This window comes from Anopheles funestus, chromosome 2RL, assembly GCF_943734845.2.
Source record: "Anopheles funestus chromosome 2RL, idAnoFuneDA-416_04, whole genome shotgun sequence".
NCBI lineage: Eukaryota > Metazoa > Arthropoda > Insecta > Diptera > Culicidae > Anopheles > Anopheles funestus.
This window is the reverse complement of record NC_064598.1, coordinates 13014355-13038399: the sequence shown is the minus strand read 5'-3', so window position 1 is coordinate 13038399 and position 24045 is coordinate 13014355. Positions and strand designations below refer to the sequence as shown.

Below are 24045 nucleotides of genomic sequence, written 5' to 3'. Positions count from 1 at the left end.
TTCTCTGTGTTGCAGGTTAAAAGTATCGATGAAGACACTGGTCGAGTGATTGTTGAATTATCTATCGGAAGAAAATTGGAATCATTGAATGAGTGTTTGGTTCAGCTAGTATCAGTGGCAGAATATAGCAAAAATTCAAATGTTATAAGTAGGTAAGCCCCCATTCTCGAGTTGCATACAGGCTATTTTAAATCATATTTTTTTCCCTTTTCAATCCATTAGATACGGTTAAATACGAACAATTTAAGGAGCGTGAATTGAACAACGCTTCCGCCGGCTCATCTAAGGACACACGGGTGGAGAAAGCTTACTCCAAACACAGCTCCCATCACGGCAACGACAGTACGAATAGTAGCGAAGACGAACGAGAACACCAACGGCGAAAGCACAAGAAATCATCCTCACCTTACATTCGTACTTCGTCGGGAACGAAGAAAAAATCCCACAAGTACAAGCAACGCCGCGAGTATCGGGACGAACGGCGTGGTTCTTCGCGTGATAGAAGACATCGTAGCCCCCGTTCATCCGGCTCAGAATCAGATGATAAATTTCACAAGAAGAAAACAAAGAAGAAGAAGAGACCTAGAAGTCGGTCACGCAGTCGGCAATAACCACCTTCGTAAGTACGAGAAATTATAAGGGTTCTCCCGACAGACCGACTCAGCTTTTGGGGGTTACGCAAAGGGAAAAATTAGCTATCCCTGAGATATTTCCTTCTTTTCATTAGAAAGGACTCAATCAACGACGAGATTGAAAACAATTTAATAAACAAAAAACATAAATAAAATGGAATAATTGACACAAACAAACTTACATACATTTATGTAGTTGACATGAGCATGAGGGTGAGAGAAATGAAAGCACAAGACAACGGTAAAAGCTATGGATTTGGAGGTAATGAGTGTTAGTAGACTAGTTTTACTGTTTCGGTACAAGATTTTATTTCATATACGTTACATTATGCTAGTCCGTTTTGCGTAGCGGCACTGCCAAACACTTTATCTTACAGTAAATACTTACTAACGTTCGCTAAAGAACAACTTACCACATGACTTCAAATGACCGTTCCCTTCATCCTGTATGAATGTGTTTTACAATGCAGATTCGTGTAACGTTTTGCCATTTTTACCATACGCGTTTGATGCACCTCGATCGTTCAGCGCGGTGTCTGGACCGTGGATGTAGCGACGCACAAAGCCAGCCATCAGATCGGGTGAAACCGTTTTTGGATCGTTACGTCCAAAGATCAGTACAGAGCAAAGCAACGAAACCAGAATGGTAACAGCCGCCCCGAGGAATGTATACCACATGTACGACACACGAAATAGTGGGAAAATATCGCTGAAAAGATGCATTACGACAGAATTAAAGCTGCCACCGAAACAGATTCTAGCAAAAGCTACTTACTCAGTTGTGTAAACGCTCGTACTGGTGGCGTTTATCAAAGAACGGTCGAAATCGTACGTACAACCGTCGACTGACATTGGTTTGTGCGGGAACACTATCGTACCAGTTGCCACCCAATACTGTGCCTTCAAGCTCAACCAGGACATGAATATTACCCCGAAAATGCCACCTGTAAGAGCGCTCTGAAATGGTGTACTTCAAACGGTTAATAATTGTCCTTTTTTGTCTCGCTTATAATCCGAAACATACCCTGGATTCGACCCACGGGATAAGAATACCGATAGTAAACGTTCCCAGCAGTGGTCCATTGGTGATCGCTTCCAGGCTCATCGTCAGCTGCAATACCGTGCCCATCTTTTCGACGACAAACACGAGCGCGGCGCAGAGCGCACCAACACCCACGACGACCGAGCGCATAATCCAGTTTACTGTCCGTTGGGACAGTGGTTTGTGTACGAATGGTTTGACAAAATCTTCCAAAATGACGGCCGACATGGAGTTGAGACAGGTGGAAAGAGAGCTGAGTGCTGCACTGAACACTCCGGCAACGAACAGCCCGGACAGACCGGGAAGATCCCGCAAAATGTCCATCACAAATAGAGGCAACAACTGATCCTTTGCTCGGGCGAGCTGTAAACAAAACATCACTATTTATCGTACGATCAGCAAATGTATTTTTTATGTTTTTCCTTACCTTAGTCGTAAGAGGATCACAGTTTTGGTATGTGGCGTAAATCAGTAGTCCACAGTAGCTGCACAGTGACATAAGCAGACACACGCCGAATACGAAGATCCATAAAGCGCGTCGCCCGGCGGCAACCGACGGAAGTGATAAATATCGTTGAATCATATTCTGGCTGACGGCATTCGTTTGTAGCCAGTACACGAATCCACCGATCAGCTGTGACCAGAACGTGTGCCGTGTGGTTGGATTAATATCAAAGCTACCGAAAATGAGAAGCACGAGAAAGCACCCTTAGCTAGACGTTTGGAGATCGATGGAGATTGTAACGAACGAATACTTACTTAGGCCGCTCTAATCGTCCGGTGTTCCATGCACTTCGAAACACGACATCCGATCCGCCCAAATCGATCGTACCCTTGATGGCTACCAAAACCAGTGCACCGAACATGGAAAATGTTTGCACCACATCGGTCCACACGACGGCTTTTAGGCCTCCCTGTGACCGGGTAATAAGAGACAATTGATAATTAGACATCATTCTACATGCTTGGACATAAACTAATCGATAGTAAACCTACCACACAGGTGTAGAACACGCAGACAATACAAACGATGGGTGTGATAACGTGAATATTTACTCCAGTAACTACAAGGGAACATTGCACAGGACACATTGCACAGAGACAGAGAAATGTATGTAAAGAAAAGAAACGAAACGAAATGTACAACACGAATCACATTTAAATGGGAGTTTAAAAAAATACCTTGATTAAAAGCTAACGCCGGTACATAAATAACGATAGGAAGATAACCGATCTTAAACGAAAATGTAAGACCCATTAATGTGAGTTGCGTCGGCTATTGCCTTCCAATTTTACTTACATTCATAATGGTAAACATAATCGAACCAAACATTCGTAATCGACGATCAAACCGTGTCTCCAGATACTGAAAGAGATCATAATTTATGTGGTAAAATGTAGCAGTAAGTGGAACAGTGTGTCAAAGGTTGTTTTAGAGAAATCTTTACTCAATTTCCAAAGCATGATCTGAACATTATCCTGCGATACATCATTGCAAATGCCGGTAGGAAGCCAATGAAGGCACAACCAAAATCTATTGGCTCAAAAATATGAAGACATCCAGCATTTGCCAACTATATCGATGGAATAGCAGCCTAAACGAACAAAATCTAAAGAATAGCAATTCTCCAAGATCCGCTTGCCCCATTAATAGCATTCTTCTAACAGAGATGATTCCGAATCGTAAAATGTACTGCGGATCAAATCTTCGTCAAGTCGTAGATTCTGAAAAGGATTGCAGAACAGCAACTCCAGCCTTGTCGCCAATCGTCTTTTGTATTGAAAAGTAAGTATTGTAAGTAGTATTGTAAGTATTCAAATACTTGTCTACGTCAAACCAATCCCTAGAAACAATTCATTTTCTTTGGTTCGGGCGATCTGGTTCTATGTATTGTGCACTCGCCCTTAATTACGACATGTCCAAGAACCAAATTGTATACTACACTCTCCGGATAAGCGTTAGGCCGTGTGCTGATTAACCGCTGCAGTGGTTAGTACAAGGCGGGATTTTGTTCTTTACGACCACATAAATAATCATCCCCGAAGTCGCGTAATGAACAATTCATTCGTCTAACTACGGCAAATTGGGGTCCTTTCCTAATTTGAAACAGCGTAACATCGTAAACCCGCTATCCATCATCGAATTTAGACAGCAGTTAAACGCCCCGGTAAAATTCTCGGTACAAACCCCCGCGAGGACACAGAAACATGGTTTAAAAACAATCAATCTAATTGAGTGCCAACTGACCATTCTACTAGTACTCAGCTCCGTGTCGTCATCGTTGGGCACGGGACGAATTTGGTATCTTTTCCCCCCGTTTTTTTCCTGAGGCAAATGCTGCATGTTTTCAATGAACCTGACAGCGGGAAGACACACGACCCGATCACCGATCGATCCCGGATTCGGATAGTTCTAAATGAAGATCACTATTAGGGTTTGGGGTGCTGTATTCAACAGCCACACTTTCACTATTTCCGGCAGTTGGCACACGTTCGTGCGCCATATTTACGCCTGCTCATCGGTGGTTGTACTAGCGCTGCTTTATTTCTGTTCATCGGACAATTGTGTTCGTTCCGCCGGTAATCTCTACACTTCGTCATATACTAAGGGGCGATACTAAATTGCTGACTAGCAGGCAAAATTTAATGCAATCCATGGTCATATTAGATCATAATCCATGATCGAGATAGATGGGGAAGGAGACAGCTCTGGGCAATTCGGTTCCCTCACATCTTTACCAAAAAGTAGGGGGAAAACTCAACTACCCTTTTGGGGTGAAATGTGGCCACAATCCGTGAAACGAAAAGGGTATAAATTTAAATTTGATTCAATTAGGTAATCGTGTCATCCCCGTTTGTCAGATTGCAGTGTTAGAGGTTACGAAAGGCGAAACGCTACATTACGGCAAAGCTGATTCATCGTGTGAATTCGTGAAAATAGTGCAAGCTCTGCGATGTGAATTTTCTTCGATTTCTTCATGTTACATTTAAATATGTCTGTAAGGAAAATCTTACCTCGTAGGTTGATGTGATGTTAAGCTTGTGAAATACGGGCAGATAGATAAAACCCATCACAAAGCCCATCAGCGTCACTCCAAGCGCCACATACACGTACTGAATACCGAAGGAGTACACTTCTGTCGGTAGACCGAGCAAGGTAATGCCGGAGATGAAGCTGGAATGCGATTCGAGCGTCAGTGATCACCTGTGAACGATGCACACATGTCCTGCTCACACCTTACCTAGCGATCAGGGATAGGGCAATCGGAAACACCAGCATCGTTCGACCTCCCATCAGATATTCGGACTCGGTGTTCGGTTTCCGTTGTACGAAGCCGAAGTACACTCCTATCAGTATGCACAGGAGTAGCATCGACACGAACACGAGATAATCCGGCCAGGCGAATCGCCTCATGTGCTCGACAATATCCTCCAGTTCCGTGCCCATGGTTCTTGGTTCGTAGTAAGAAACTAGGAACGATCACCAAACACTCCACTCATGCACACTCGACGACTCACACACGAACACACCAACAAAAAAAAAGGATCACGCCAAACCGGAAGCTGTGGGTGCAAAAAATCACCCCGTTGCGCACATCGGTCCAAATGATGTGCTCGCGAAACCGTCTTGGCGCAGTGTTTGATCCTCACCCGCGAACAGCTGGCAACTGCGAGCTCTCGGTCCTCGGAGATGGACCGCGCATCAAACATCGGAACCATTTGACAATCGACGGTTATTCGGTGTGCTTATCCCTCTCACCACTACGTACACATTCACCGGGCGCGAGTGGCGGATTAGTGCCCGAGCAGCAGACAGACGGCAGCACGGTCAATATAATCTGGCAGACTGCACAAAACGTGTACGGGAGGATGTACATGGGTTGTCCCCATCGTGCACCGCAATCGACTAAAGATAGCAGGAAAGGTAGTTGAGCCGCATGTAGGCAGATGGGGCTGCCTACAGCTTTTTGAAGATTGTCCCAATAAACTGTCTTTGCTCTGATTTGTCCATGCGAGCACGTGTTAGCGTCGCTCGGTTGCTGGAATTGGTTCGATTGAAGTAAACGGCTTATCCATCATGCTGTTTGTTTTAGGGATGGGGATGTGTTTTGCTTGATGAAAGTGTTCATCAATCTTTCATACTCATGTGCCATGCTTCTTGCACCTTGTATATTCCACCCTTCGGACTTAGACGTTTGCCCGGGAGACTCAAACAAAATGCAGTTAAGTACATAAATGGATTTAGCTTAACTTGCTTGAATGAATTACGACCAATTGTGTACCATCATGCCCTCCCTTCAGTCCCAGAACCGGTGCACCCTTCGGACTGCTACCGTGTCATATGTGTTGGTGTAATCTGGCCGGCATGCATGTCGAAACGGTATGCCGATCCTCTCTCTGTACATTCGATGGGTTCCCTTTTGTACCACGAAAAATTGTTGCTAGTCTACAATGTTAGACATAACCGGAGCGTTGCCAGAACATGTGCTACATTTGCCTATCCTGCATTTTGAAGGTCAAGGTTGTAAATGTGCTACTGGCAAATAGCGGCCACTCACAGGTGGATAGTTCGATCCGGTGAAGAATTTGCTTAATTTTTCCCATTAATGATCCAATTTATCGAGGAATGCATGAACATCCGCTACGCGATCTGTGAATGAAGTTAAATTTATACGCCTTCTGTATTGGGATACCGTTTTGCATGTGGTTTGCATTCTGTCGTCTACCGGTCTACACCTGGCCAGGCTGCATGAAATTCTCATTCAAAATGTGCACCCTTTTACATCTGTTGCCGTTGTTTCGCTACGGTACAACGAATGCCAAAGTGAACCTTTTTGGCAGCGCACCAGAACGTTTGGCGTAAGTTGTGTGAAGAAATTCACTTTCGGTCTCATCTGTGAGAACAACCCCCCCTAGATAACCAGGTGCGCAGCGAGCGATAAACACGAACACACGAAAACAGTCGTTTGTAGTTTTGTGGTTTACAACCAACGCTGATTATAATTCATAAGTTTTCGTTATTTGTTACATTTGTGTGAAACGGTCGCATTGTTAAGATGTTTGTACCATCCTTTGTTGTGATAGTGGTTCTCGGTTCGCTTCGGTTCAAAAATATATTGCCTCTATCGGAGTTTCCTCACGGTTCTCACTGGTCCGTCTATCAAGCCATCTTGTGTCCGCTTACAGCAGTTTGTTTTTCGCTCTGATTTACCCTGGCCGCATTAGACGAGGAAGAACTATCGGTGGCTAGACTGTCAACCGCGTTCAAGCTACGCTCATCGGCATCCTCGTCCTGCTCCCCACCGTTGTTCGGAACGCCTTCCTCCACATCGTCGTACTCCTCGTCCGGGAACACACCGTTAGAGTTTAGCAGTGTGGACGATGGTTGCGAAAGGGTCGAGTTAGAATCGTCACTATCGTAGGTGAGTTGAAGCGAAGCAAAATCTCGCTCGGTAGCCGGTTCACTGTCTGCCTGCAGAAACGACCCGACTGCTCCCGGTTCGTTATAGTACGGTAGCGTCGGTTGGTTGTGGACAGTTTTAAACAGTGTCGGATCGTCCGACATTGTATCATCCGCTCCCATCACCCATCGGCCATCGGGTGGCCGCGGCTGAGCAATGGATTTGTACTGTGTTGTGTAGGGCGAACCGCCCGTTATAGTTCCGGTCTCCCCGTTAGTGCTTTGCGATTGCACATTCGAGTAGAATCGGGTCGATGTTGCGGGATTATCGGTGGTACCGATGCCACTGTACGTACGGCTCCCGTTCGTGTGTGTATTATTCGAGTAACTGTACGATCGGCTCGAGTAGGTTGCCGAAGTCGAAGGTGACGAGTTAAGACTGATGCCGGCAATTGCGAGATCTTCCACATTCACCCTCCCTTCGACGGCACGGATTTCCAATCTATCGATAGAGAGAAAAAAAACGATCATTAGTTCGTGCACACATGTGCATAATGAAACAACCTCCGAATGCTTACCGTTTGTAGTTATGATCTACCGACCACAGCTGTGGCAGATGCTTCGGACGCATTGTGTGCAGGAAATTTTCCCGCCATCTGCGCTCCAGCTGCATCAAACCTCCCGGGGTCTTTTTGAAGTGTTCTACCACACGCTCGCCGTGCGCACAGTACAGCTCATTGCGAACCGATATATCGATGTTACTGTACTCCTCCAGTAAGTTCTGTGTAAGCTCCGTAATTTGCGGTCCGGTTGGTGTTTCGGACGAAACCGAATCTCCCTCGCTTCCCAAACTGTTCAGCAACGACAGCAACCGTTCCTCGAGAACTTGCTTCCGTTCGGGAGGAATTTTTGCTGCACTGTTCAACAAAGCTCTTGCTGCCTTCCGAATTTCCGCCATAGACTCAATGCGAATCTCCTTGGAGCCATTTTTTTGACCAGCTAAAGGTGCATTACACAACTCGGCCAGCTCCTGGCGCAGCCGATCATCGCAAATGCTGCTTCGCTGGTGACAGTCAGCACACAGCAGCAACACATCGTGCGAAACGTGCTCTTTCATTATTACTAAAATGATCGAACGCGATCAAACAATTATTACACGTTTGCTTGAAGCTTATGACCGTAGCAGGCATATACGTACCAGGAAAATGCTTACGATAGTCCCGCGGGACAATATTCTTGCGGTTGAAGCTTGATTTTGCCCCGCACACCACGCATATGTTTTCCTTCGCCTGCAGATAGTACTTCCCAGGCTCATCAACTGCCCGACCGGCCGGCTCGAAACGCAACCGCACGGTGTACGGATTCTCGCTCACAAGGTCACTCAGTTCCCGCTGAACGTACCATTCCGCCTTGCGTCGATCGCATGTGCACAGCAGCTCACCATCGGGAGCCTGCATCAAACAGTTGTGATACAGTGGCTTCGTGCGTGTTGAATGGTATCGTTTGTTCGCCTTCTGATGACTAGAAACAGAAAATGTCGGAGGAAAAAAAAACAACATTAAGTGGTTGGGTTCCGCATCGATGCGCCAGTGGAGACTTTCACTTACTTTTGGGGTGCGAGTAGCTTCTTCGATTTGGAGCTTCCGCCCGGTTTTGCCCGACGATTGTTGTGCGGTTGGTCCATGAAACAATCCATTTCCTCCAGAACCTGTTCAAGCACTACCTTTCGGCTTGTCCATGGGTAACTAGGAATAGTGAAACAAGAATTAGTAGCAGAAACACTCAAGCAGAAACGAATGTTCTCCACTTACTGTGGGACTAGTTTGTACGAAAGCTTTTTAAACAGCTCCACCGCCACGTGTGCATCGCTGGCGGCGTACTTCATTTGCCGATCGGAGAGCTCTGGCGTTTCCCAATCGGAGCAACGAACTTTCCAATGTTTGTCAAGCGTAATTCCCAGCACCTCGTTGGCTAGTCGCGCTATACCGAGCGGTTCCAGTCCTGTCCGTTCGGCCATGTACCGCAAATCGAGCGTACTTTCCACCTTTAGCCGATAGTCTTCCCGTAGTACGCGCGCATCTTCGTACGGGGACACCCCTACCTTGATAATATTGTCATCATTTAGAAGATCGTATAACTCCTGCGGTATCCTGTTGATCATGCACAGCCGTATCAGTGCGCAGAGGCCACGGTGCGAGGCAAGTTGTAGCAGTGCTACCGGTCGTCTCTTCCCCTGATAGCTGACCCATTCGCAATCGAATCCTAGCACATTGTACTCCTGACAGTGCCTGTGGGATTTAACGTTCGCGTGATTAATTCAATAGCATGTGCGCGCGCGTGTGTGTGTGTGCAAAAAAGCTTCGATCGATCCTTACCTTTGCAGTTTCTCCACAATCATGCGACAGTCATCGGTCGTGTTGATGATGTGCACCTGCTGTCCTCGGAGTGGATCCCGCTGGTTCAGTGCCCTCAGCCGGCTCATAATGCCACGGCGGTAGCGTGATAGTACGAACAGGACACCGACACCGACGGCAGCTATGACGGCAGTAGAGACCACAGTTTTTTCTCGCTGGGTCAACATTTATAACACCCCCAGTCGGTCAGCGGACCGCCAGCGTTCCCAACATGAATGCAAATGTTTCTCCGCCTTAATTAGTTGCGTTCGAATCAGAAAAAAGGGACACCTTTGCTGCAAGAAGAGTTTGCTCGCACTTGTCTTTCGTACACATCAAAATGAACAAAAGGTACACCGAACAATGTGTGGTAAAAAGAAATTAATCACACCAAGAAGACAAGCACGATGGAACCACTCTCTGTCTGGTAGGACTTTTTTTCCAAATTCACCAGTGCGTAAAGAAAGCAAAGCTTATGCGCAGCCCGTGCGTACCCGTATGTATGTGTGTTGTTATGACGGAAGAAACATCAAATCAGCTCAGTTGTTGATGAGCCATATGGACGTGGGCGATTTTTCAAAATTACAATCATCGTTCTTTATCATTGGGGGGCAGTCTCTCGTGAAGTAGCAATATTTTTTGGAGCACAACTGATCATTCATCTTGAAATTACATCTGCAGAATCCTAGGAAAAGAGTTTTTCCACATTGCCCAAGGTAAATCAATCGTCCCGTCTGTCCTTAGCTACCTTGGGCGACATCCGTCAAGTTGTCAAAATTTGACCAAACGTCAAAGAGGTTCCCTTTCGCCGCTGTCAACGCATTGCGAGCTCTTTTCGTCACAAGTTTTCGTTCGGTTCAGACGCCATTTAATATGGGTAAACCACGTGGAATTCGTACCGCCCGCAAACACGTCCGGCATCGTCGCGACCAGCGCTGGGCGGATAAGGACTACAAGAAGGCCCATTTGGGTACCCGCTGGAAGTCCAACCCGTTCGCCGGAGCTTCCCACGCCAAGGGAATCGTGCTGGAAAAGGTCGGCGTCGAAGCTAAGCAGCCTAACTCCGCCATCCGCAAGTGCGTCCGTGTGCAGCTTATCAAGAACGGAAAGAAGATCACCGCATTCGTGCCCCGGGATGGTTGTCTGAACTACATCGAGGAAAACGATGAGGTGCTAGTTGCCGGTTTCGGTCGTAAGGGTCACGCCGTCGGTGATATTCCCGGAGTCCGATTCAAGGTGGTGAAGGTGGCCAACGTTTCGCTGTTGGCGCTGTACAAGGAAAAGAAGGAGCGGCCACGTTCGTAAGCAGTTGCGAAGAGTTGCGATGGATCTGGTCCAGAGCGGTACGATGGCTACATAGGGTCATTGATTTTCCACCGGTGTGTGCATGTGTGACGGGCCAGCGCCAGGACAAGGATTCGGTTAATGTAAGCCAAGTGCGAAAAGTAAGAAATACAAGCTGCCGGGAAGGATCTTGTACCTCGTAAATGGAGTATACATTGTTTGTTATTGGTTGTTGTGATATTGAGAAAATTGTTTACTTGTAGGTAGAACCGATTCTAGGAAGGATTCATTAAATTTTCAGGCTTCCCCTTGTGTGCAAGTATTACTGAGTGTAAACAAAATTGAACAAATCTTCGAGTGGTAAACAAATGGAAGAGGCCTTAGTTCAAACGAACTAAGCGTGATGTACTAGTCGGAAACGCTAGCAGGATCTTGAAAAATCAACAGCAATATACCATAACATTGTAGCTTCTGTAAACTCAACTGAAGTTCATTTAAAGATTGGTTTATGGTCATACGGAGCAGTGAACAAAGTATGGGATGATATATAACAACTGTGTTGGGTTGATGAATCTTACTAGCATCCATATACAATGTATGTTAGTTTACCGGTTATCGTTTGTAACTAATTCATATCGTATAGTAACTAAATATGTATATTAACATATGATGCTGTCTGGATTGGCCAGTATTGCGTTATATAGCTTATTTTTACTATTTAACACCTAAATGCTAACCTCTCGGAAATAACATTTCCGGGCGGCATAATACATGGAGCATACAAACATTGCGAAACAGGAACCATAGGAAACCCTAGTTTCGCTTCCATTATTAGGTGCAATAGTTTGCTTCCAATTGTGTCATTCTTTATTACAACCAATTGAATCCTAATTGATCGTCATGTATTGTTTTGCTTCCAGCTAAATAACAAAATGATTGTATCGTCTGAATTTATAAAGAAAATAAGAATAAATAATTTCTTCGTGCCGTGATATCTTGAATTAGATACGAAGCTGAAAACTTACTTGATCGTCAGATTGTAAAGAAATTGTTCGAGGTTTGTAGAGGCGATGTCTATTGGTAAAAAGTATTTACAAAATTGTTGGCCATATACTAACAGAAACAATTTATTATTCTATTACGCTGAAATGATAAAAAATAATTGTTTTTTATGCGTATGCTCCATAGATATTGTATTCACAACGTCTTCCTTTCACGACAGATTACATACCAAACTGTCAATCGGACCAGACCAGCAGATGCCCCACAGTGCATATGGGACTACGTGTCATGGTGTGTGTATTTTCTTCGTCGCCACGTCGCATTTGCTTGTTTCATTTTCGGCATTTTCACAACGAAACAAGAGCCTAGACTAAAAAATCCAGACCTCTATTTACTTGGAAGCGTCCCAGCGTCAAGTCAGTTGCAGTAAGTGTTCCCCTCAGTCAGCAACCGTAATCAAACAATCCGGTCGAACTTTCGTCAGTGTTCTCAGATTTGTGTGTAAGCAAAGGATCCGTTTTCTCCTCCACCCAAAGTAACCCACTTTCGCTCGTTCGACTGGATTGCCATTCTCTTTCCAAACATTCAATTACTACGCACAACGTAATCAGACCACCGTCGCTTCTAGCGTATAGTGTGAAAAATTGATTGAAAACGTGTACACGAGCGCCACGTCGAATCTGTTTTCCCCATAACAGGAAAGCAAATAAGCAATAGACGACGGGTGTACTACGTGGTATGTGAAATACGAGTGACGGAAAGAATCATCTGGTTGCAGTTTCGTTGTAGTTGTTGTTTTTTAACCGTCTGGCTTAAGGTGCTTACACTTTTGTGCTTTCTTCACGTTCTCCCACAGAAACAATCCATAGCCTACTGCTGTTAGTAAAGCGCCTCAGCAACGCACAAAACATTTCCCAGATTTAGGTATGTTTTCCTTGTAAATACGCATGTGGGAAATAATGCCTCCAAGTTGAATGTTTCGTGACATATTTGTTTTCTCTTCTCCCCGTAGTGTTCACAGCCGATAACACCTCACCAGCAAAACAGAAAGATGGCCCCACAGCAGCGAATCCGCATTGCCAACGAGAAGGCAAGCAAGAACATCACGATGCGTGGCAACGTGCCCAAATCGTCAAAGAACACCGAGGAAAAGTATCCGGTTGGACCGTGGCTGTTGGCCCTGTTCATCTTCGTGGTGTGCGGTTCGGCGATATTCCAGATCATTCAGTCGATTCGTATAGCATAAGCCGGGCGATCGATCCCGCTACCGATCGATTTGCCAGCCAACTTCTTGATTACAAAGAAACCGTTCGTTCTCTTTTCGCGTTTTCCCTATTTTTTACGGAGAGACGTGATTTTTTTTTTGCTTTTTCTGTACACTCGTTTGTTTTCCATTCCCACTTTTATGAGCCCCCCGCCGAATGGGACCGGATCGGCTGAAGTGTTAATGTATTGTTTTAGTTAACGTGTCTCCAAAGCGATGCGCTGCCACGGAAACCGTTCCCAACATTGCTTGGTATAAATTTTTTGTTGTACATTGTCTCTGTCTCTGTTTGTAAAATATTGTGATGTGACTTTATGTTGGAAGGCTCTTCCATGCACTGACTGATACTGTTTGTTTTTTGTTTGGATGACTTTGACCCCGTGCACTATGCGTTCGCGTAAGATGCAAAACATGTCTTGCTAGCATTATATTTGGTTGCTAGTGGTACATGGTACATTGAATCAAAGTTTTCCTCCCTTTCCATCTATGCTTGTCCAAATCTGCCTATGAAACGGAAGGTGGAATGCAGTGCTAACTGAAGCAGAGAAAGCATTCGGTCGAAGAAAAACAAAACAAGATCTTTCAAACACATTTCGCACAATTCCACGCCCTGGATATACTGTCCGGCGCCGATAGATTAAACGATGATGCAGTTGATTACTCCAGAACCTTCTGCATACGCAAGTGTAGGCAGAAAGCAGGTGAAACGCGCCCGATTGTGGGGAGTATGTAAACAAAACAAAAAAGCGGCGCAAAAGCCTTGCCACATCACATGCGCTAACCTAGCCTTAGAGAATCGAACCGAGTGAACCGACATTGCATCGAAGCCTACGATATATGACCGGCAGGAGGAGGAGGAGGAGGAGAAGCATGCAAGCAGAAGATAATTCCCGAATCTAAAAAGACCAACATATTGCTTTCTAGACCAAGGTCGAAACGTGTGCCGCGTGCGAAGTAAATAGCATGTGGATAAGCATAACTAAACAAAAAACAATACGAATCGCGTAAAAATAAATACCCTCACACAATACACTCAGAAAACTCCTTTTTCGTATACTTTCGATGCGAAACCGGTCGCAAGAACATTGAAGTATATACATTAAGCAGTGAAGCACTCAAACTGACAAAACTAATTTGGTGAAAATTATATATTATCAATGTGAAAACTAGTACTGTCTTTTCTTTTTATTCTCGAACCAATCTTCCGAAACGGCTAGAAATTGCGCCTTATTGTGGGTGTGATATAGTGAGCCCATTTTTTTCGCAACATTTGTACACCTGAATCAAAATCGGGCGTATTACGTTCTCCAGATTACAGTTGGAGCCTCAATTTTAGCAATCGATGGCGCAGTTTTCTACGTGTACACACGTTATCTGTTACCAGTGTCGTTGACATTGAAAACATTCGAGCTGAAATGGTACATCTACGCAGCAACAGGATGAAGTGGTTTTTATTGACTGCGTAACGGTGATAGCAGATTGAACTTCTGCTCTCATACGCCGCCTTATTCTATATCTGCTGCAAAATATTGTCCGTTATTGGTGAATGATTGATAATTTGGGGAATTTTCACATGCGTTCTTATTTTATGATGTAAAGTGAACCATTTTTCTTTATCGAAATGCTTCTTTCAAATAACTGAAACTATTTTAAAAAACTTTCTATTTGTCTGTCGAATGACAATTTGTTTTGTATTAATTTATTCTTGTTGTAAAAAATGTGATAGAAATTTTTTATGAGTCAATTATTTTGTGAAAACAATTCCATCTCGTACCGCACGAGTCATGCACAGTGTTTATGTTTGGCTTTGAACACGCTCCTCAACATGTCCTCGATAGTATAGTGGTCAGTATCCCCGCCTGTCACGCGGGAGACCGGGGTTCGATTCCCCGTCGGGGAGAGGAAATCTTTTTTTGCTTTGCCATTTTTTTTTATTAATTACCATTTTGCACTATAAGTTCGCTTCCCTTTTCAGCCACAGCAATTACCACCGAGTTCGGTGTTCCGGACACTGGTGCAGGAAACACGCTTGCATCAACGACACGCAAACCATGCACACCGTTAACCCTGTTGAAAGAAAAGGTATTGACCGTTATTATTTGAGGTAGGTTACTCCACAACAGTGCCAGGCTCTCACCTGAGTTGATTATCGACAACAGCTTCACCATGCTGCCCAATGGCGGCCGTTCCTCCGGGATGATGCCCAGTCAGTGCCGATGTACGAAGAATACACTCCAGAAACCGTTCCGAGGGTTCCTCCGAACTGTTTTCCGGTGGGCCAAAGTTTGAACAGCGCTTAATGTGCGGCCAGTGAAGATGTGCTCCGATCTTGCGGAAGGCTTTCGTTCGAACCGTGCGCGAAGCTAGTCGGATTGCCTTGATCATACACTCAATATCGGCCCGATCTTTAAGATAGTTAGGATTGAAAAACGGTACACTGTCGATGTGACGATCGCGCAGAAAGATTGCACCACGGCTGGACGGTTGATGGCAAGTGCTGAGGAATAGAAACCCCTCCTGACTGGTATTTTGATACGAAGGGAAAAACGCTCGAAACGTGTCCTGTTTCATGTTGGACACATGGCGTAACGCTTGCTCATCGACACTGCCCATTCCGAACAGGATAATCCCGTACTGCCCATCGTGAGGACTTCCAATACCGGCAATGGCCGTTGTGGCTAATGCTCCCTGGCCATGCTTCAGGTACTGCAGGATCGAATCTACCGATAATACTTTGTCCATCGTTACACTAGCCGTGGCGTTGATGCTTACAAACAGCGGCAGATTGAGATGGTCGAAATAATTCTGACCCACGGCAGGTGCATCGTGTACCAGTTCGATACCGTGTCGCCGTAACTCGAGTTTCGGTCCAATGCCGGACAGTTTCAGAATCTGTGGTGTGTGTAACGCACCAGCACTGAGGATCACTTCCCGTCCGACACGGATGCTAACCGGTTGTTGCCGACCAGTGCCGACCGACTGCACCATTACACCCTTCGTTCGATTGGTTTCATCAAACAGGACCTTCGCGACGGAGGATGATGTGAGAATGGATAGATTAGGACGACCGAATGCCGGTCGCAGATAAGCATGGTAACTGCTCCAACGGATTCCATTGCGAATGGTGTATCGGGCGGGTCGGAAGTGATACCGATCCAGGCCAAGTTCCAGTGGTGCTTCTGTAAATACCTTTGCCAGCAGAGATTCTCGCGTGTCTACCTCGGTTATGTGCAACCGATCCGTTGTGGGAAGGTTCCGATTTTGGGAGGAAACCTTTCGGGCGCAAAAGTTAATGCTTGCATGTTTGTCACTTTCGGACAAAATCGATGCATAGTGGTTGTTAGTCTAAAATTAGAATTAGGTATTTTAGTTTTATTTGTAAATCAGCTTTGAACGTGTTCTTCTTACCTCATATAACTCCTCGCCAGTAAGCTCCTGGTTGCACTCCCGAATGTCGTCCTCATCGTACTGATCGCTGATCCCGCCCGGATGGTTCAGCTTATCCAGGTAAGGTTTCATTGCATGCCAATTCCAATCACGTGCTCCCAATTGCTCCCAACGGTCAAAATCCTCGGGAATGCCCGTGAAATGGAGCATGTAATTAATTTGTCCCGATCCACCTAATCCTTTGCCACGTGGTAGCAGTTGTTGCTGCAAGCGTTCGATACGCAAATCGATCGATAAATACGTCTAGCTTCCAGTGTTTTAAAGTGTAACCTTACATTATTGCCTAAACCGTGGGAAGAATATTTTTGTGGTGTCGTACGGAATGCCCAATCGTACTTGGTGCCTTGCATGGCGGTACTTATCAGTGGAATGATTGAAGCTGCACCGAACGTATCGCCAGCTTCCACCAGCAGCACCGTAACGTTCGGATTTTCGGAAAGACGATTGGCCAACACACATCCTGCCGTTCCAGCACCCACTAGCAAACAGAAGGACGTTAATACTATCGATCGATAGCAGCATACCTCTGAATGAGGATACTTTACCGATAATGTAGTCGAAGGACCGATCACGCAGTATGTGTGGATCACGAATTTGATTGGGAATAATTTCCATTCCCAGCCATATCCACAGCAAAAGCAAAGCGCCACAAAACAGAATGGCCGTCACGAGCGATACAAGCACCAATTTTTTTACACAACCCATCGTGCCCAGTTGTTCACTTGATACTGACCTTATGGTAATGTTTTTCCCGTTTGCCACGAGAGCGAAGGACCGAGAATGTGGTCGATGAATTTAATCCTATTACGCGTACGAAACGTGCTAGTCGGAACTATTTTTACTGAATTATCGCCGTCGGTTTGATGTTACAGCTTGTGGAAACAGCTTTATTGCGCTCAACCTTTTCACACATTTGCGCAGGAGCTTTGTTTCTTTTTACAACGTGTTTTTTTATATATTCCTTACAGTCTAATCCTTAACGAACGACACGGTAAAATCGCACACATATACCCACACCCTTTACGCTCGGAGCATTTCCTCATCATCCTCGAGAGCGGCCGATTCTTCGAGCTGTTTCTCGAGCTTGCGGGCATCGACGTACTGGATTTCTTCCTCCTCTTCGCCGGTTTCTACATCCATCAGCAGGGCCGAATTCTGGGCTTCCTCCTTCGCGCGGCGCTCCTTCAGCCCAATGGCAGGCGACCGGATCAGGGAAATGTTCTTCTGTACGTCCACGATGTCGCGATGTATCTCGTACTCGCGCGCCTTTCGCAGACGCTCCATAACGAAGTGACACTCGCGCCGGTGTTTGATTTCGTTGATCTTTTTCACCGCCTCGATCGTTTTGTTCCACAGTTCGCGATCGTACTTCACCGGGACGTTGCGACGCTTTTCAAACTCGAAGCTTGGATCGACCGTTAGCTCCTTGGCGTTCGTTTTGCGGTACGCTTTGGTCCAGCGGATCTTGCGCGGGTTCTTCTTTTGGTTAAACGCACGACGGCATTTGGATCGACAGAAACGGAACACCTACAGCAGAACGCGGCGAAACGCAAAAGCAACAGGGATTAGCGAGAAAGGTACGAGGTAAACAATTGGGGATTCGCACTCACCTTGCAGTCGTTGCGCACGAAAACCATCCCGTGCCCGGGATAGATTTTGTTCGAGCAGAAGAAACACGTCTCAATACGCATTGTTGCGGCGTATTTCGAACGTTGCTAACAGAAATATTAACTAATTTAGTGAAAATTTCTGTTGCAACATTCACGCTGTCCAAACACGCGTGTTGTTGCTGTCAAAAAGGACGGATTATACGCGCAGGCTGGTGAATGATGGATTGTGGACGCCATGTTGAATCGTATCGTTGACGTTAATTGTGTCAATAATGAAAAAAAAATCTAAATGAAATTAATTTTAATCGAAAAAAGATAAAAATATTTAATAAAACATGTACAAAAACTGCTTGCTTTAGTTTACGGAGATAAAATCGATTTATTTTGGGTTTTTGTGTATCCCATATACTTCTCCGAAATAGCAGCGCCATCTAATGGTGGGTACGCTAACGACAGCCAGGTTGATTCAAATTCATCGCCGCATGGCGTTTCGAAGTTTTTTTTAGTTCGTTATAATTCCTTATTATTGGTTTTAATAAAATGATGTATAAAGTGAAAAATAAAAATCAATCCTTGGAACGTTAAACTGCAACGCTTTGTAGCGCTACTTAACGCATACGTAACGGTTGTATCCAGCTGTAGACAGAATAACCCATTGCGTATCGTCGCTGTGCATAGAACAAAGAAGTCTATATTAAAGTCGTGCGTGAATAAACGCAGATCTATCGTGCTAAATAGATAAACAAGAACGGATCCCATCATGGTATGGGTAGTAGACATTTAAAGCACGATCGTCGTGTTTTTAGTGACGATCGTTAGGAAAACGAATGCGATTGAATCGGATGCACCGCTCGCGGTGATTAGACGCATAAGAAGAGATTGAAGCATCGGTGCTATTTCCAACAACGAATCGAAAGTACAATTTGGTAAGTTTCGGGTACTAGTTAGTGATCATCAGCTGTCTGATTGTGTTGCAGTGCATCTCCAGAAAGATCAATTCACCAGAACATTCCAATACGTGAGAGTTTGTTGCACTTGGGCCATGAACTTGCGGTAAAAGGAAAAACGCAGTCTGAACGCGTTTAACGACATGTGTATTGGTGTGAAAATGTGTTTAGCTCATACACGTGTGTAACCATGCGGCAGCATAAACACATTGCAAGTGCATTAGCCTGTCGCAATTGATAAAATTAGCCAATGCATGTGGTATCTGTCGTGAGGTTCGTTGTGAATGTGAATGTTGCCCTGTTCAGCGATCTGCTGCAAACAATGTTTGTGTGTTTGTGCCGCATAATTCGTTCGGGAAATGTGCCGGAAAAACCCCGGAAATGAATTTCGTGTTCGCAACGTAACGTGCCTCAATCAACGAGTATTGATCGTGGTAACAATTTTAGAAGGAACATAAAATTCATTACAACGCTACGGAACGCTTCTCTCGCTTCGTTTTAGTATAGTGAGAAAATGCTAATAAACCGACAAAAAACCGGGCGGTGCACAGTACACAATTCATCTCACCCGTTGACAGCGAAAGTGGGAAATGGAGGTTTTCGTGACGCGAAGCCGTAATGATCCGCGCATCTCTTTGTTACTTTGCTGTGAATTTGCAACGATGCCCATAGTAAAGGAAGGAAAAAAAAAACAGACAGAAGTATTGCACGACTTTAAAATGGGGGGTTTTTCACGTAAATTATTCACCAAACGAATTGTGCTTCAACTGATTGAATATTTAAACGCTTGAAGACATTCGTTCAATAGCGTGTAAAGGTTAAAATGGAAATAGGTGAATTAAAAATTGAACTTTTTTTAAAATTATTATCACTAAAGAATACTAATTACTTCTGTTTAAAAGTTTAAAATGAAAAGTGTAGAACACACCTAAGGTTAGTCCAACAGAGCGCCCTAGCTACTAAAGTTAGCAAACGGCATTGACATCACCTTTACCTTCATACGGATGTTTCTTTGCAAATTGCAAAACGACCCTCTTTCTCAAACATATAATTGCTTTACACGAGCTTAAGACGCACAGTTTAGCTGCGTTCATGCACTGATTGTTTAACTACAGCATCTTGCCGTTTACTACCTCCTTTTTTTAGTTCATGAAATTTGCATGACAATGTACAACAACAGCCAACGCAATTGCAACTGTTGCCGTAGATGGCACAAGTGAATCTTGGTGAAGATGTTTAAAAAGAATAGAGTTCGTCAAGACCTTGATCTGTATCGTAGCATATCTGGGTGAGTCTCATTAGTGACATTTAGTGGCGTTTGCGCAGAGGCGAGTTAAAGAAGCGCAATTAATTTATTTGTTTGATTGTGTGCTTCAAATTGCTTGTAGTAATTGTTCCAAAAAAAAAAAAAAAACACGCCAAATTAACCAACTTTTCGCTTACCTTGCATATCTTAATCTGAAGTTTTATAGCACTATATTCGCTAGCTTTGTTTTTGCGGATTACTGTGTACTGTCCATCAGGGGGAAAGTTCGATGACCATCCGCGTGAAATAGCGCATCAGTATCAGTCACCATTTTAGTAGCGAAAAGAACGATCTATATTCTGTCTGTGCGTTCATCTTCATACTACGGACGCTTATTTTGTGTGTTATGTTTTGTTAAGAAGCGGCAAATGAATCACGTGTTAAAAAGCAATGAATCGCTCTCACGTTGAGTATGAGTTTCACAAACCTATTTCCCTCAAAAACGAAACTGATGCGGATGTATGTTGTCTTATTGCAGAGATTATTCTTTCACCAGTATGGCCAGTTCTAGCAATCAAAACGAATCCCGCCGGCACGGGACTTCATCGCGTTCGCTTTCAACGACCATTTCAAGCTCCTCATCCACTACCGCTTCCACCTCGTTTGTTGCCGTTGGTACGAACTGTTCAACTGGATCTACCATTCCGACAACGTCCAACACTTCCTTTCCTACGTCGACGCTAGCGCTCACTACACCCACCGATTCGGGCCGTCATGTTCTGTCCCACATCAATGACATCTTCAAGTGTACGATTTGCTTTGGCCGGCTCGATGATCCTCACCTGTGCCCGCAGTGTTCGAAGCTGTACTGTTACGATTGTATCGGAGAGTGGCTCGATTCGGGCATTAGCCAAAGCTGCCCAAACTGTAAGATTAAGCTACAGCTCGATCAACTCGTAAAGGTGCGCTGGTTCGATGATATTCAGAAGTTGCAACAGAAACTGCGCACCCTAAGCGCTTCCGATACCGAAGACACACAGCTGGTGAAACAGGGCAGTACTATGGGCCCTGGAACGGAAAGCGAGCTTTGTCCGATGCATGGTAAAATAGTCAACTTTTACTGTTCCTCGTGCAAACAGTGCATCTGTGAGGTATGCGCTACGGACGTGTCGGAAGGACGGCACCGGGACCATACATTCAAGGCACTGCACGTGACGTACGAGCAGCACGTGAGCATGCTGAACAACGAGCTGGAAAAGGTAGAACACTATCGGGACAAGCTGGCGCTACTGATCAACAAGATCGATCGCAATGTAGCACTGATCGGACGGGTGAAGCATGTCAAGCACAAGGAGCTGGAAGCGATCATGGTATCCGCACTGAAGGGTCTCGATCGGCAGGAGGAAGAGAAGCTGACCAAGCTGCGTACCCATCAGGACGGTCTGTTGCAAGAAATGGAAGATATCGACCTGAAGCTCCAGACGATGCGTTGCGAAATGACGCTCTGCAGCAAACCGGAACTCATCCAGATGAAGTCCAACATCTTCAGCGTGTGTAATGCGATTCGCATGAATCCGATCAAAGACTTTAAGCAGATCCGTGTACAGGCCAATTTAAAAATGTAAGTTGCGCTTCGCATAAACGGGGAGATTTATAACCCATTTGACGCCACTGTCCGGTTTTACAGAGAAATTCCACACCTGTTCGAGACTGGGATCTTCGTTGTGCATAACTTTTCCACGTTTGACGACAATAAGGTGTACTCGAACGAGTTCTCCGACTGTTTGGGACGTACGTGGCGTATCATGGCGTGGTGTGTAATAGCGGAGGATCACTTCGGGATCTATTTGGAGCTGATCGACGGAAGTCCTTGCTGGTATGTACAATGCGAGAATTCCCGTTTAGTTCTAGTGAGTTGTTGAGCACTTTCTTTGTTGCTTTATCTTTAGGATGGAATGTACGTTCCAGCTGATACACCTCGATCCGGAGATGACCATCAGTAAGACTATCCGCCAGTACTTCGATAGGACACCACAGAAGGGTTGGGGTTTACGTGATTTCGTGACACTCACAACGATTCTGGAGAAGAACTATGTGCGCGATAATGATTCGCTGGAGCTGCTGTACAACATACGGCCATTAACGCCGATCGACGCACAGCTCTCCCTGGATGCTGATGAATCACTGAGTGAACATTGAGCGAAACGCAAAAATTGAAGAATTTATTGCCATTAGGATGTAATGAAACGCGTTTCTAGTGTGATGATTGTGTGATAATGTTTGTGAATCTTGTCATGTTTTGATTGAACATTTTACAAATTATGTTTTTGTTTTTTGCGAATCTTGTCTTTACAAATTGTGGTACAATTTTTTTTTATTTGGAGAATCTTGTCATTGTTCAATGAAACATTTTACAAACTGTGTTCCAACTGTGCCGGAAAGACTGATGGTGTAATAAGAGGCGCATTAGTGTTATAAGATTAAAATAAAAGAACCATAAACTGTGTGCAAACGTCGTACGGGTTTTCGCTAGCAGGTGCGCCTAAGACATTGCAGGGGAGCAAAAGAAAAAAAAGCGGTATATAAAAACATATTTATTGTTATGATGTTATGGTGCCCTCCACACCGGCACAATCAGGTACAGCATCGATTCAATCCAATGTTTCCCCCTGGATGGTAAGAAAAAGTAAAAGTAATCACCCGTTGATGGGGTCGTTGCCAAAGTGTCTTTGATTTGCGGCTTGACCACCAACGGTACGGCATTCGGTCTGGCGCGTATGTTTTTGGGTACCGTTTCTTACCGTTTTCCCCTCCCCTCTCCCCCTCTTATTATCCCGATTTTCCCACTCTCAGTTTGTGCATGCGACACCAGAAGTGCTACCTCTAACGGTGCAAGCGGTAATTTCGCGATTTTACTCCTCCTTCGGTGCGATCATTGCAATCAGTCGGTGCTGTCTTGTAGCTGGACACGTACCTCCCAGCCTCCAACCCACTCCCTCCTCAAGAGACACCGGGATCATCGTGTGTAGAGGGTTTGCTGGAAGGAAGGGACCTTTACCGAGATCACATACGCAACCGGGCCAACCTGTTCTGTTCGAGTGCCGGTGAAGGTTGCGCTGAAGATGGTTCGATTATCAGCAGCGTCGTTCGTGAAAGGAGCCGGGTTTGGAGTGTGTGTGAGCATTTTTTTAAATGTTGGCCACCGTTGGCGCGTAATTTCATTGTGATCATGATCATTGATTGGTGGGTGGTTGGATCTGTCTGGTGTGGGCGAAATGGGAAATCGAGTAGAAACATGAAGAACGCGGAAGTGGACCGAAGTGGTAGCTTCTTTCGATTCGATCCGACGAACACTCGGTGGTGGATGAGGTCAATTGCGGAAGAAGATGGCTGGTAGAGAGGAAGAAAAAAAACAACATCTTCAAAATGGTAATGGTCTGTCGAAAGGTGACACAGGATGCGAATGGAAGATGTGCAAAAATGAGCCTTATGATGTTTTACACTCCAGCAGTACAAAGATAAGACGATAAAATAAACCTTTCACCCTGTACGAGGAACGTTTTAAAAATGTTTACGAAACTTGTAGCTTAGACAAGCAACTATTTTATTCCGCTTTTTTTTGCTTAGCTAAAGAAATATCTTTAGTAGTGCTAAATGTAATTTCACTTTGTTAGTTACAATTGAAGCTTCAATTAGAAGTAATTTCCAACCCTTTTAACGTCACAATCCATTTCGAGCACGATTCAATGGTTTGGTGGAAAGTGCCGGAGTGACATA

At 45.0% G+C, this 24045-nt stretch overlaps 7 protein-coding genes and 1 non-coding gene across 11 annotated transcripts; 4 read left to right on the top strand and 4 right to left on the bottom strand.

The window, feature by feature from the left end:
• Positions 1–916: 916 nt before the first annotated feature.
• On the bottom strand, positions 917–5551 carry LOC125765018 (sodium-coupled monocarboxylate transporter 1). Its single transcript, XM_049429854.1, has 10 exons — positions 4917–5551; positions 4690–4849; positions 2975–3040; positions 2857–2908; positions 2671–2738; positions 2434–2588; positions 2102–2351; positions 1657–2037; positions 1408–1589; positions 917–1341 (listed from the first exon to the last, which is right to left on the bottom strand). Exons 1-10 carry the CDS (start codon positions 5120–5122, stop codon positions 1092–1094), a joined length of 1770 nt encoding a protein of 589 aa, XP_049285811.1. The 5' UTR covers positions 5123–5551; the 3' UTR covers positions 917–1091.
• A 1089-nt stretch (positions 5552–6640) lies between these two features.
• Positions 6641–10003, bottom strand: LOC125764962 (exonuclease 3'-5' domain-containing protein 2). The gene is made up of 6 exons (XM_049429729.1): positions 9451–10003; positions 8887–9363; positions 8683–8820; positions 8274–8596; positions 7654–8197; positions 6641–7577 (listed from the first exon to the last, which is right to left on the bottom strand). The coding sequence occupies exons 1-6, from the start codon at positions 9654–9656 to the stop codon at positions 6836–6838; spliced, it is 2430 nt and encodes an 809-aa protein (XP_049285686.1). The 5' UTR covers positions 9657–10003; the 3' UTR covers positions 6641–6835.
• A 289-nt stretch (positions 10004–10292) lies between these two features.
• Positions 10293–10956, top strand: LOC125765182 (40S ribosomal protein S23). The gene has a single exon (XM_049430096.1). The coding sequence runs from the start codon at positions 10342–10344 to the stop codon at positions 10771–10773; it is 432 nt and encodes a 143-aa protein (XP_049286053.1). The 5' UTR covers positions 10293–10341; the 3' UTR covers positions 10774–10956.
• Positions 10957–12030: 1074 nt separating this feature from the next.
• On the top strand, positions 12031–14187 carry LOC125765196 (stress-associated endoplasmic reticulum protein 2). 2 transcript variants are annotated; one of them, XM_049430112.1, is made up of 3 exons: positions 12031–12180; positions 12611–12678; positions 12767–14187. In XM_049430112.1, the coding sequence occupies exon 3, from the start codon at positions 12806–12808 to the stop codon at positions 12998–13000; it is 195 nt and encodes a 64-aa protein (XP_049286069.1). In that variant the 5' UTR covers positions 12031–12180; positions 12611–12678; positions 12767–12805; the 3' UTR covers positions 13001–14187. The 2 variants fall into 2 exon arrangements, with proteins under 2 accessions (XP_049286069.1, XP_049286071.1); XM_049430114.1 differs by lacking the exon at positions 12031–12180 and adding an exon at positions 12286–12490.
• A 489-nt stretch (positions 14188–14676) lies between these two features.
• LOC125764995 (neither inactivation nor afterpotential protein G) lies at positions 14677–17207 on the bottom strand. The gene is made up of 5 exons (XM_049429807.1): positions 17011–17207; positions 16741–16943; positions 16427–16669; positions 15156–16363; positions 14677–15085 (listed from the first exon to the last, which is right to left on the bottom strand). The coding sequence occupies exons 1-5, from the start codon at positions 17168–17170 to the stop codon at positions 14953–14955; spliced, it is 1947 nt and encodes a 648-aa protein (XP_049285764.1). The 5' UTR covers positions 17171–17207; the 3' UTR covers positions 14677–14952.
• Trnad-guc (transfer RNA aspartic acid (anticodon GUC)) lies at positions 14847–14918 on the top strand. The gene has a single exon. It is a non-coding gene; the product is annotated as a tRNA-Asp (tRNA).
• A 117-nt stretch (positions 17208–17324) lies between the features above and the next one.
• LOC125765163 (probable ribosome biogenesis protein RLP24) lies at positions 17325–18282 on the bottom strand. The gene is made up of 2 exons (XM_049430069.1): positions 18076–18282; positions 17325–17992 (listed from the first exon to the last, which is right to left on the bottom strand). The coding sequence occupies exons 1-2, from the start codon at positions 18154–18156 to the stop codon at positions 17486–17488; spliced, it is 588 nt and encodes a 195-aa protein (XP_049286026.1). The 5' UTR covers positions 18157–18282; the 3' UTR covers positions 17325–17485.
• A 531-nt stretch (positions 18283–18813) lies between these two features.
• Positions 18814–22774, top strand: LOC125765041 (E3 ubiquitin-protein ligase TRIM37-like). Of its 3 annotated transcripts, none has more exons than XM_049429896.1 (4): positions 18814–19001; positions 20807–21889; positions 21956–22144; positions 22218–22774. In XM_049429896.1, exons 2-4 carry the CDS (start codon positions 20826–20828, stop codon positions 22465–22467), a joined length of 1503 nt encoding a protein of 500 aa, XP_049285853.1. In that variant the 5' UTR covers positions 18814–19001; positions 20807–20825; the 3' UTR covers positions 22468–22774. The 3 variants fall into 3 exon arrangements, with proteins under 3 accessions (XP_049285853.1, XP_049285852.1, XP_049285850.1); XM_049429895.1 differs by lacking the exon at positions 18814–19001 and adding an exon at positions 20148–20733; XM_049429893.1 differs by lacking the exon at positions 18814–19001 and adding an exon at positions 20149–20738.
• Positions 22775–24045: the final 1271 nt, after the last annotated feature.

Excerpts from the sequence above, each read along its gene's own strand:
- LOC125765018 (XM_049429854.1), bottom strand. The coding sequence starts at position 5,122 with ATGGGCACGGAACTGGAGGATATTGTCGAGCACATGAGGCGATTCGCC. Across the intron at positions 2,038-2,101 it reads GTGATCCTCTTACGACTAAG|CTCGCCCGAGCAAAGGATCA; the intron begins GTAAGGAAAAAC and ends TTTTGTTTACAG. Across the intron at positions 1,590-1,656 it reads TCCCGTGGGTCGAATCCAGG|AGCGCTCTTACAGGTGGCAT; the intron begins GTATGTTTCGGA and ends ACACCATTTCAG.
- LOC125764962 (XM_049429729.1), bottom strand. The coding sequence starts at position 9,656 with ATGTTGACCCAGCGAGAAAAAACTGTGGTCTCTACTGCCGTCATAGCT. Across the intron at positions 8,821-8,886 it reads TCGTACAAACTAGTCCCACA|TTACCCATGGACAAGCCGAA; the intron begins GTAAGTGGAGAA and ends CACTATTCCTAG. Across the intron at positions 8,198-8,273 it reads CTATCGTAAGCATTTTCCTG|TAATAATGAAAGAGCACGTT; the intron begins GTACGTATATGC and ends CGATCATTTTAG.
- LOC125765182 (XM_049430096.1), top strand. The coding sequence starts at position 10,342 with ATGGGTAAACCACGTGGAATTCGTACCGCCCGCAAACACGTCCGGCAT.
- LOC125765196 (XM_049430112.1), top strand. The coding sequence starts at position 12,806 with ATGGCCCCACAGCAGCGAATCCGCATTGCCAACGAGAAGGCAAGCAAG.
- LOC125764995 (XM_049429807.1), bottom strand. The coding sequence starts at position 17,170 with ATGGGTTGTGTAAAAAAATTGGTGCTTGTATCGCTCGTGACGGCCATT. Across the intron at positions 16,944-17,010 it reads GTCCTTCGACTACATTATCG|TGGGTGCTGGAACGGCAGGA; the intron begins GTAAAGTATCCT and ends TCTGTTTGCTAG. Across the intron at positions 16,364-16,426 it reads CTGGCGAGGAGTTATATGAG|ACTAACAACCACTATGCATC; the intron begins GTAAGAAGAACA and ends TTCTAATTTTAG.
- LOC125765163 (XM_049430069.1), bottom strand. The coding sequence starts at position 18,156 with ATGCGTATTGAGACGTGTTTCTTCTGCTCGAACAAAATCTATCCCGGG. Across the intron at positions 17,993-18,075 it reads TCGTGCGCAACGACTGCAAG|GTGTTCCGTTTCTGTCGATC; the intron begins GTGAGTGCGAAT and ends GTTCTGCTGTAG.
- LOC125765041 (XM_049429893.1), top strand. The coding sequence starts at position 20,719 with ATGAATCGCTCTCACGTTGA. Across the intron at positions 21,890-21,955 it reads GTACAGGCCAATTTAAAAAT|AGAAATTCCACACCTGTTCG; the intron begins GTAAGTTGCGCT and ends CCGGTTTTACAG. Across the intron at positions 22,145-22,217 it reads ATCGACGGAAGTCCTTGCTG|GATGGAATGTACGTTCCAGC; the intron begins GTATGTACAATG and ends CTTTATCTTTAG.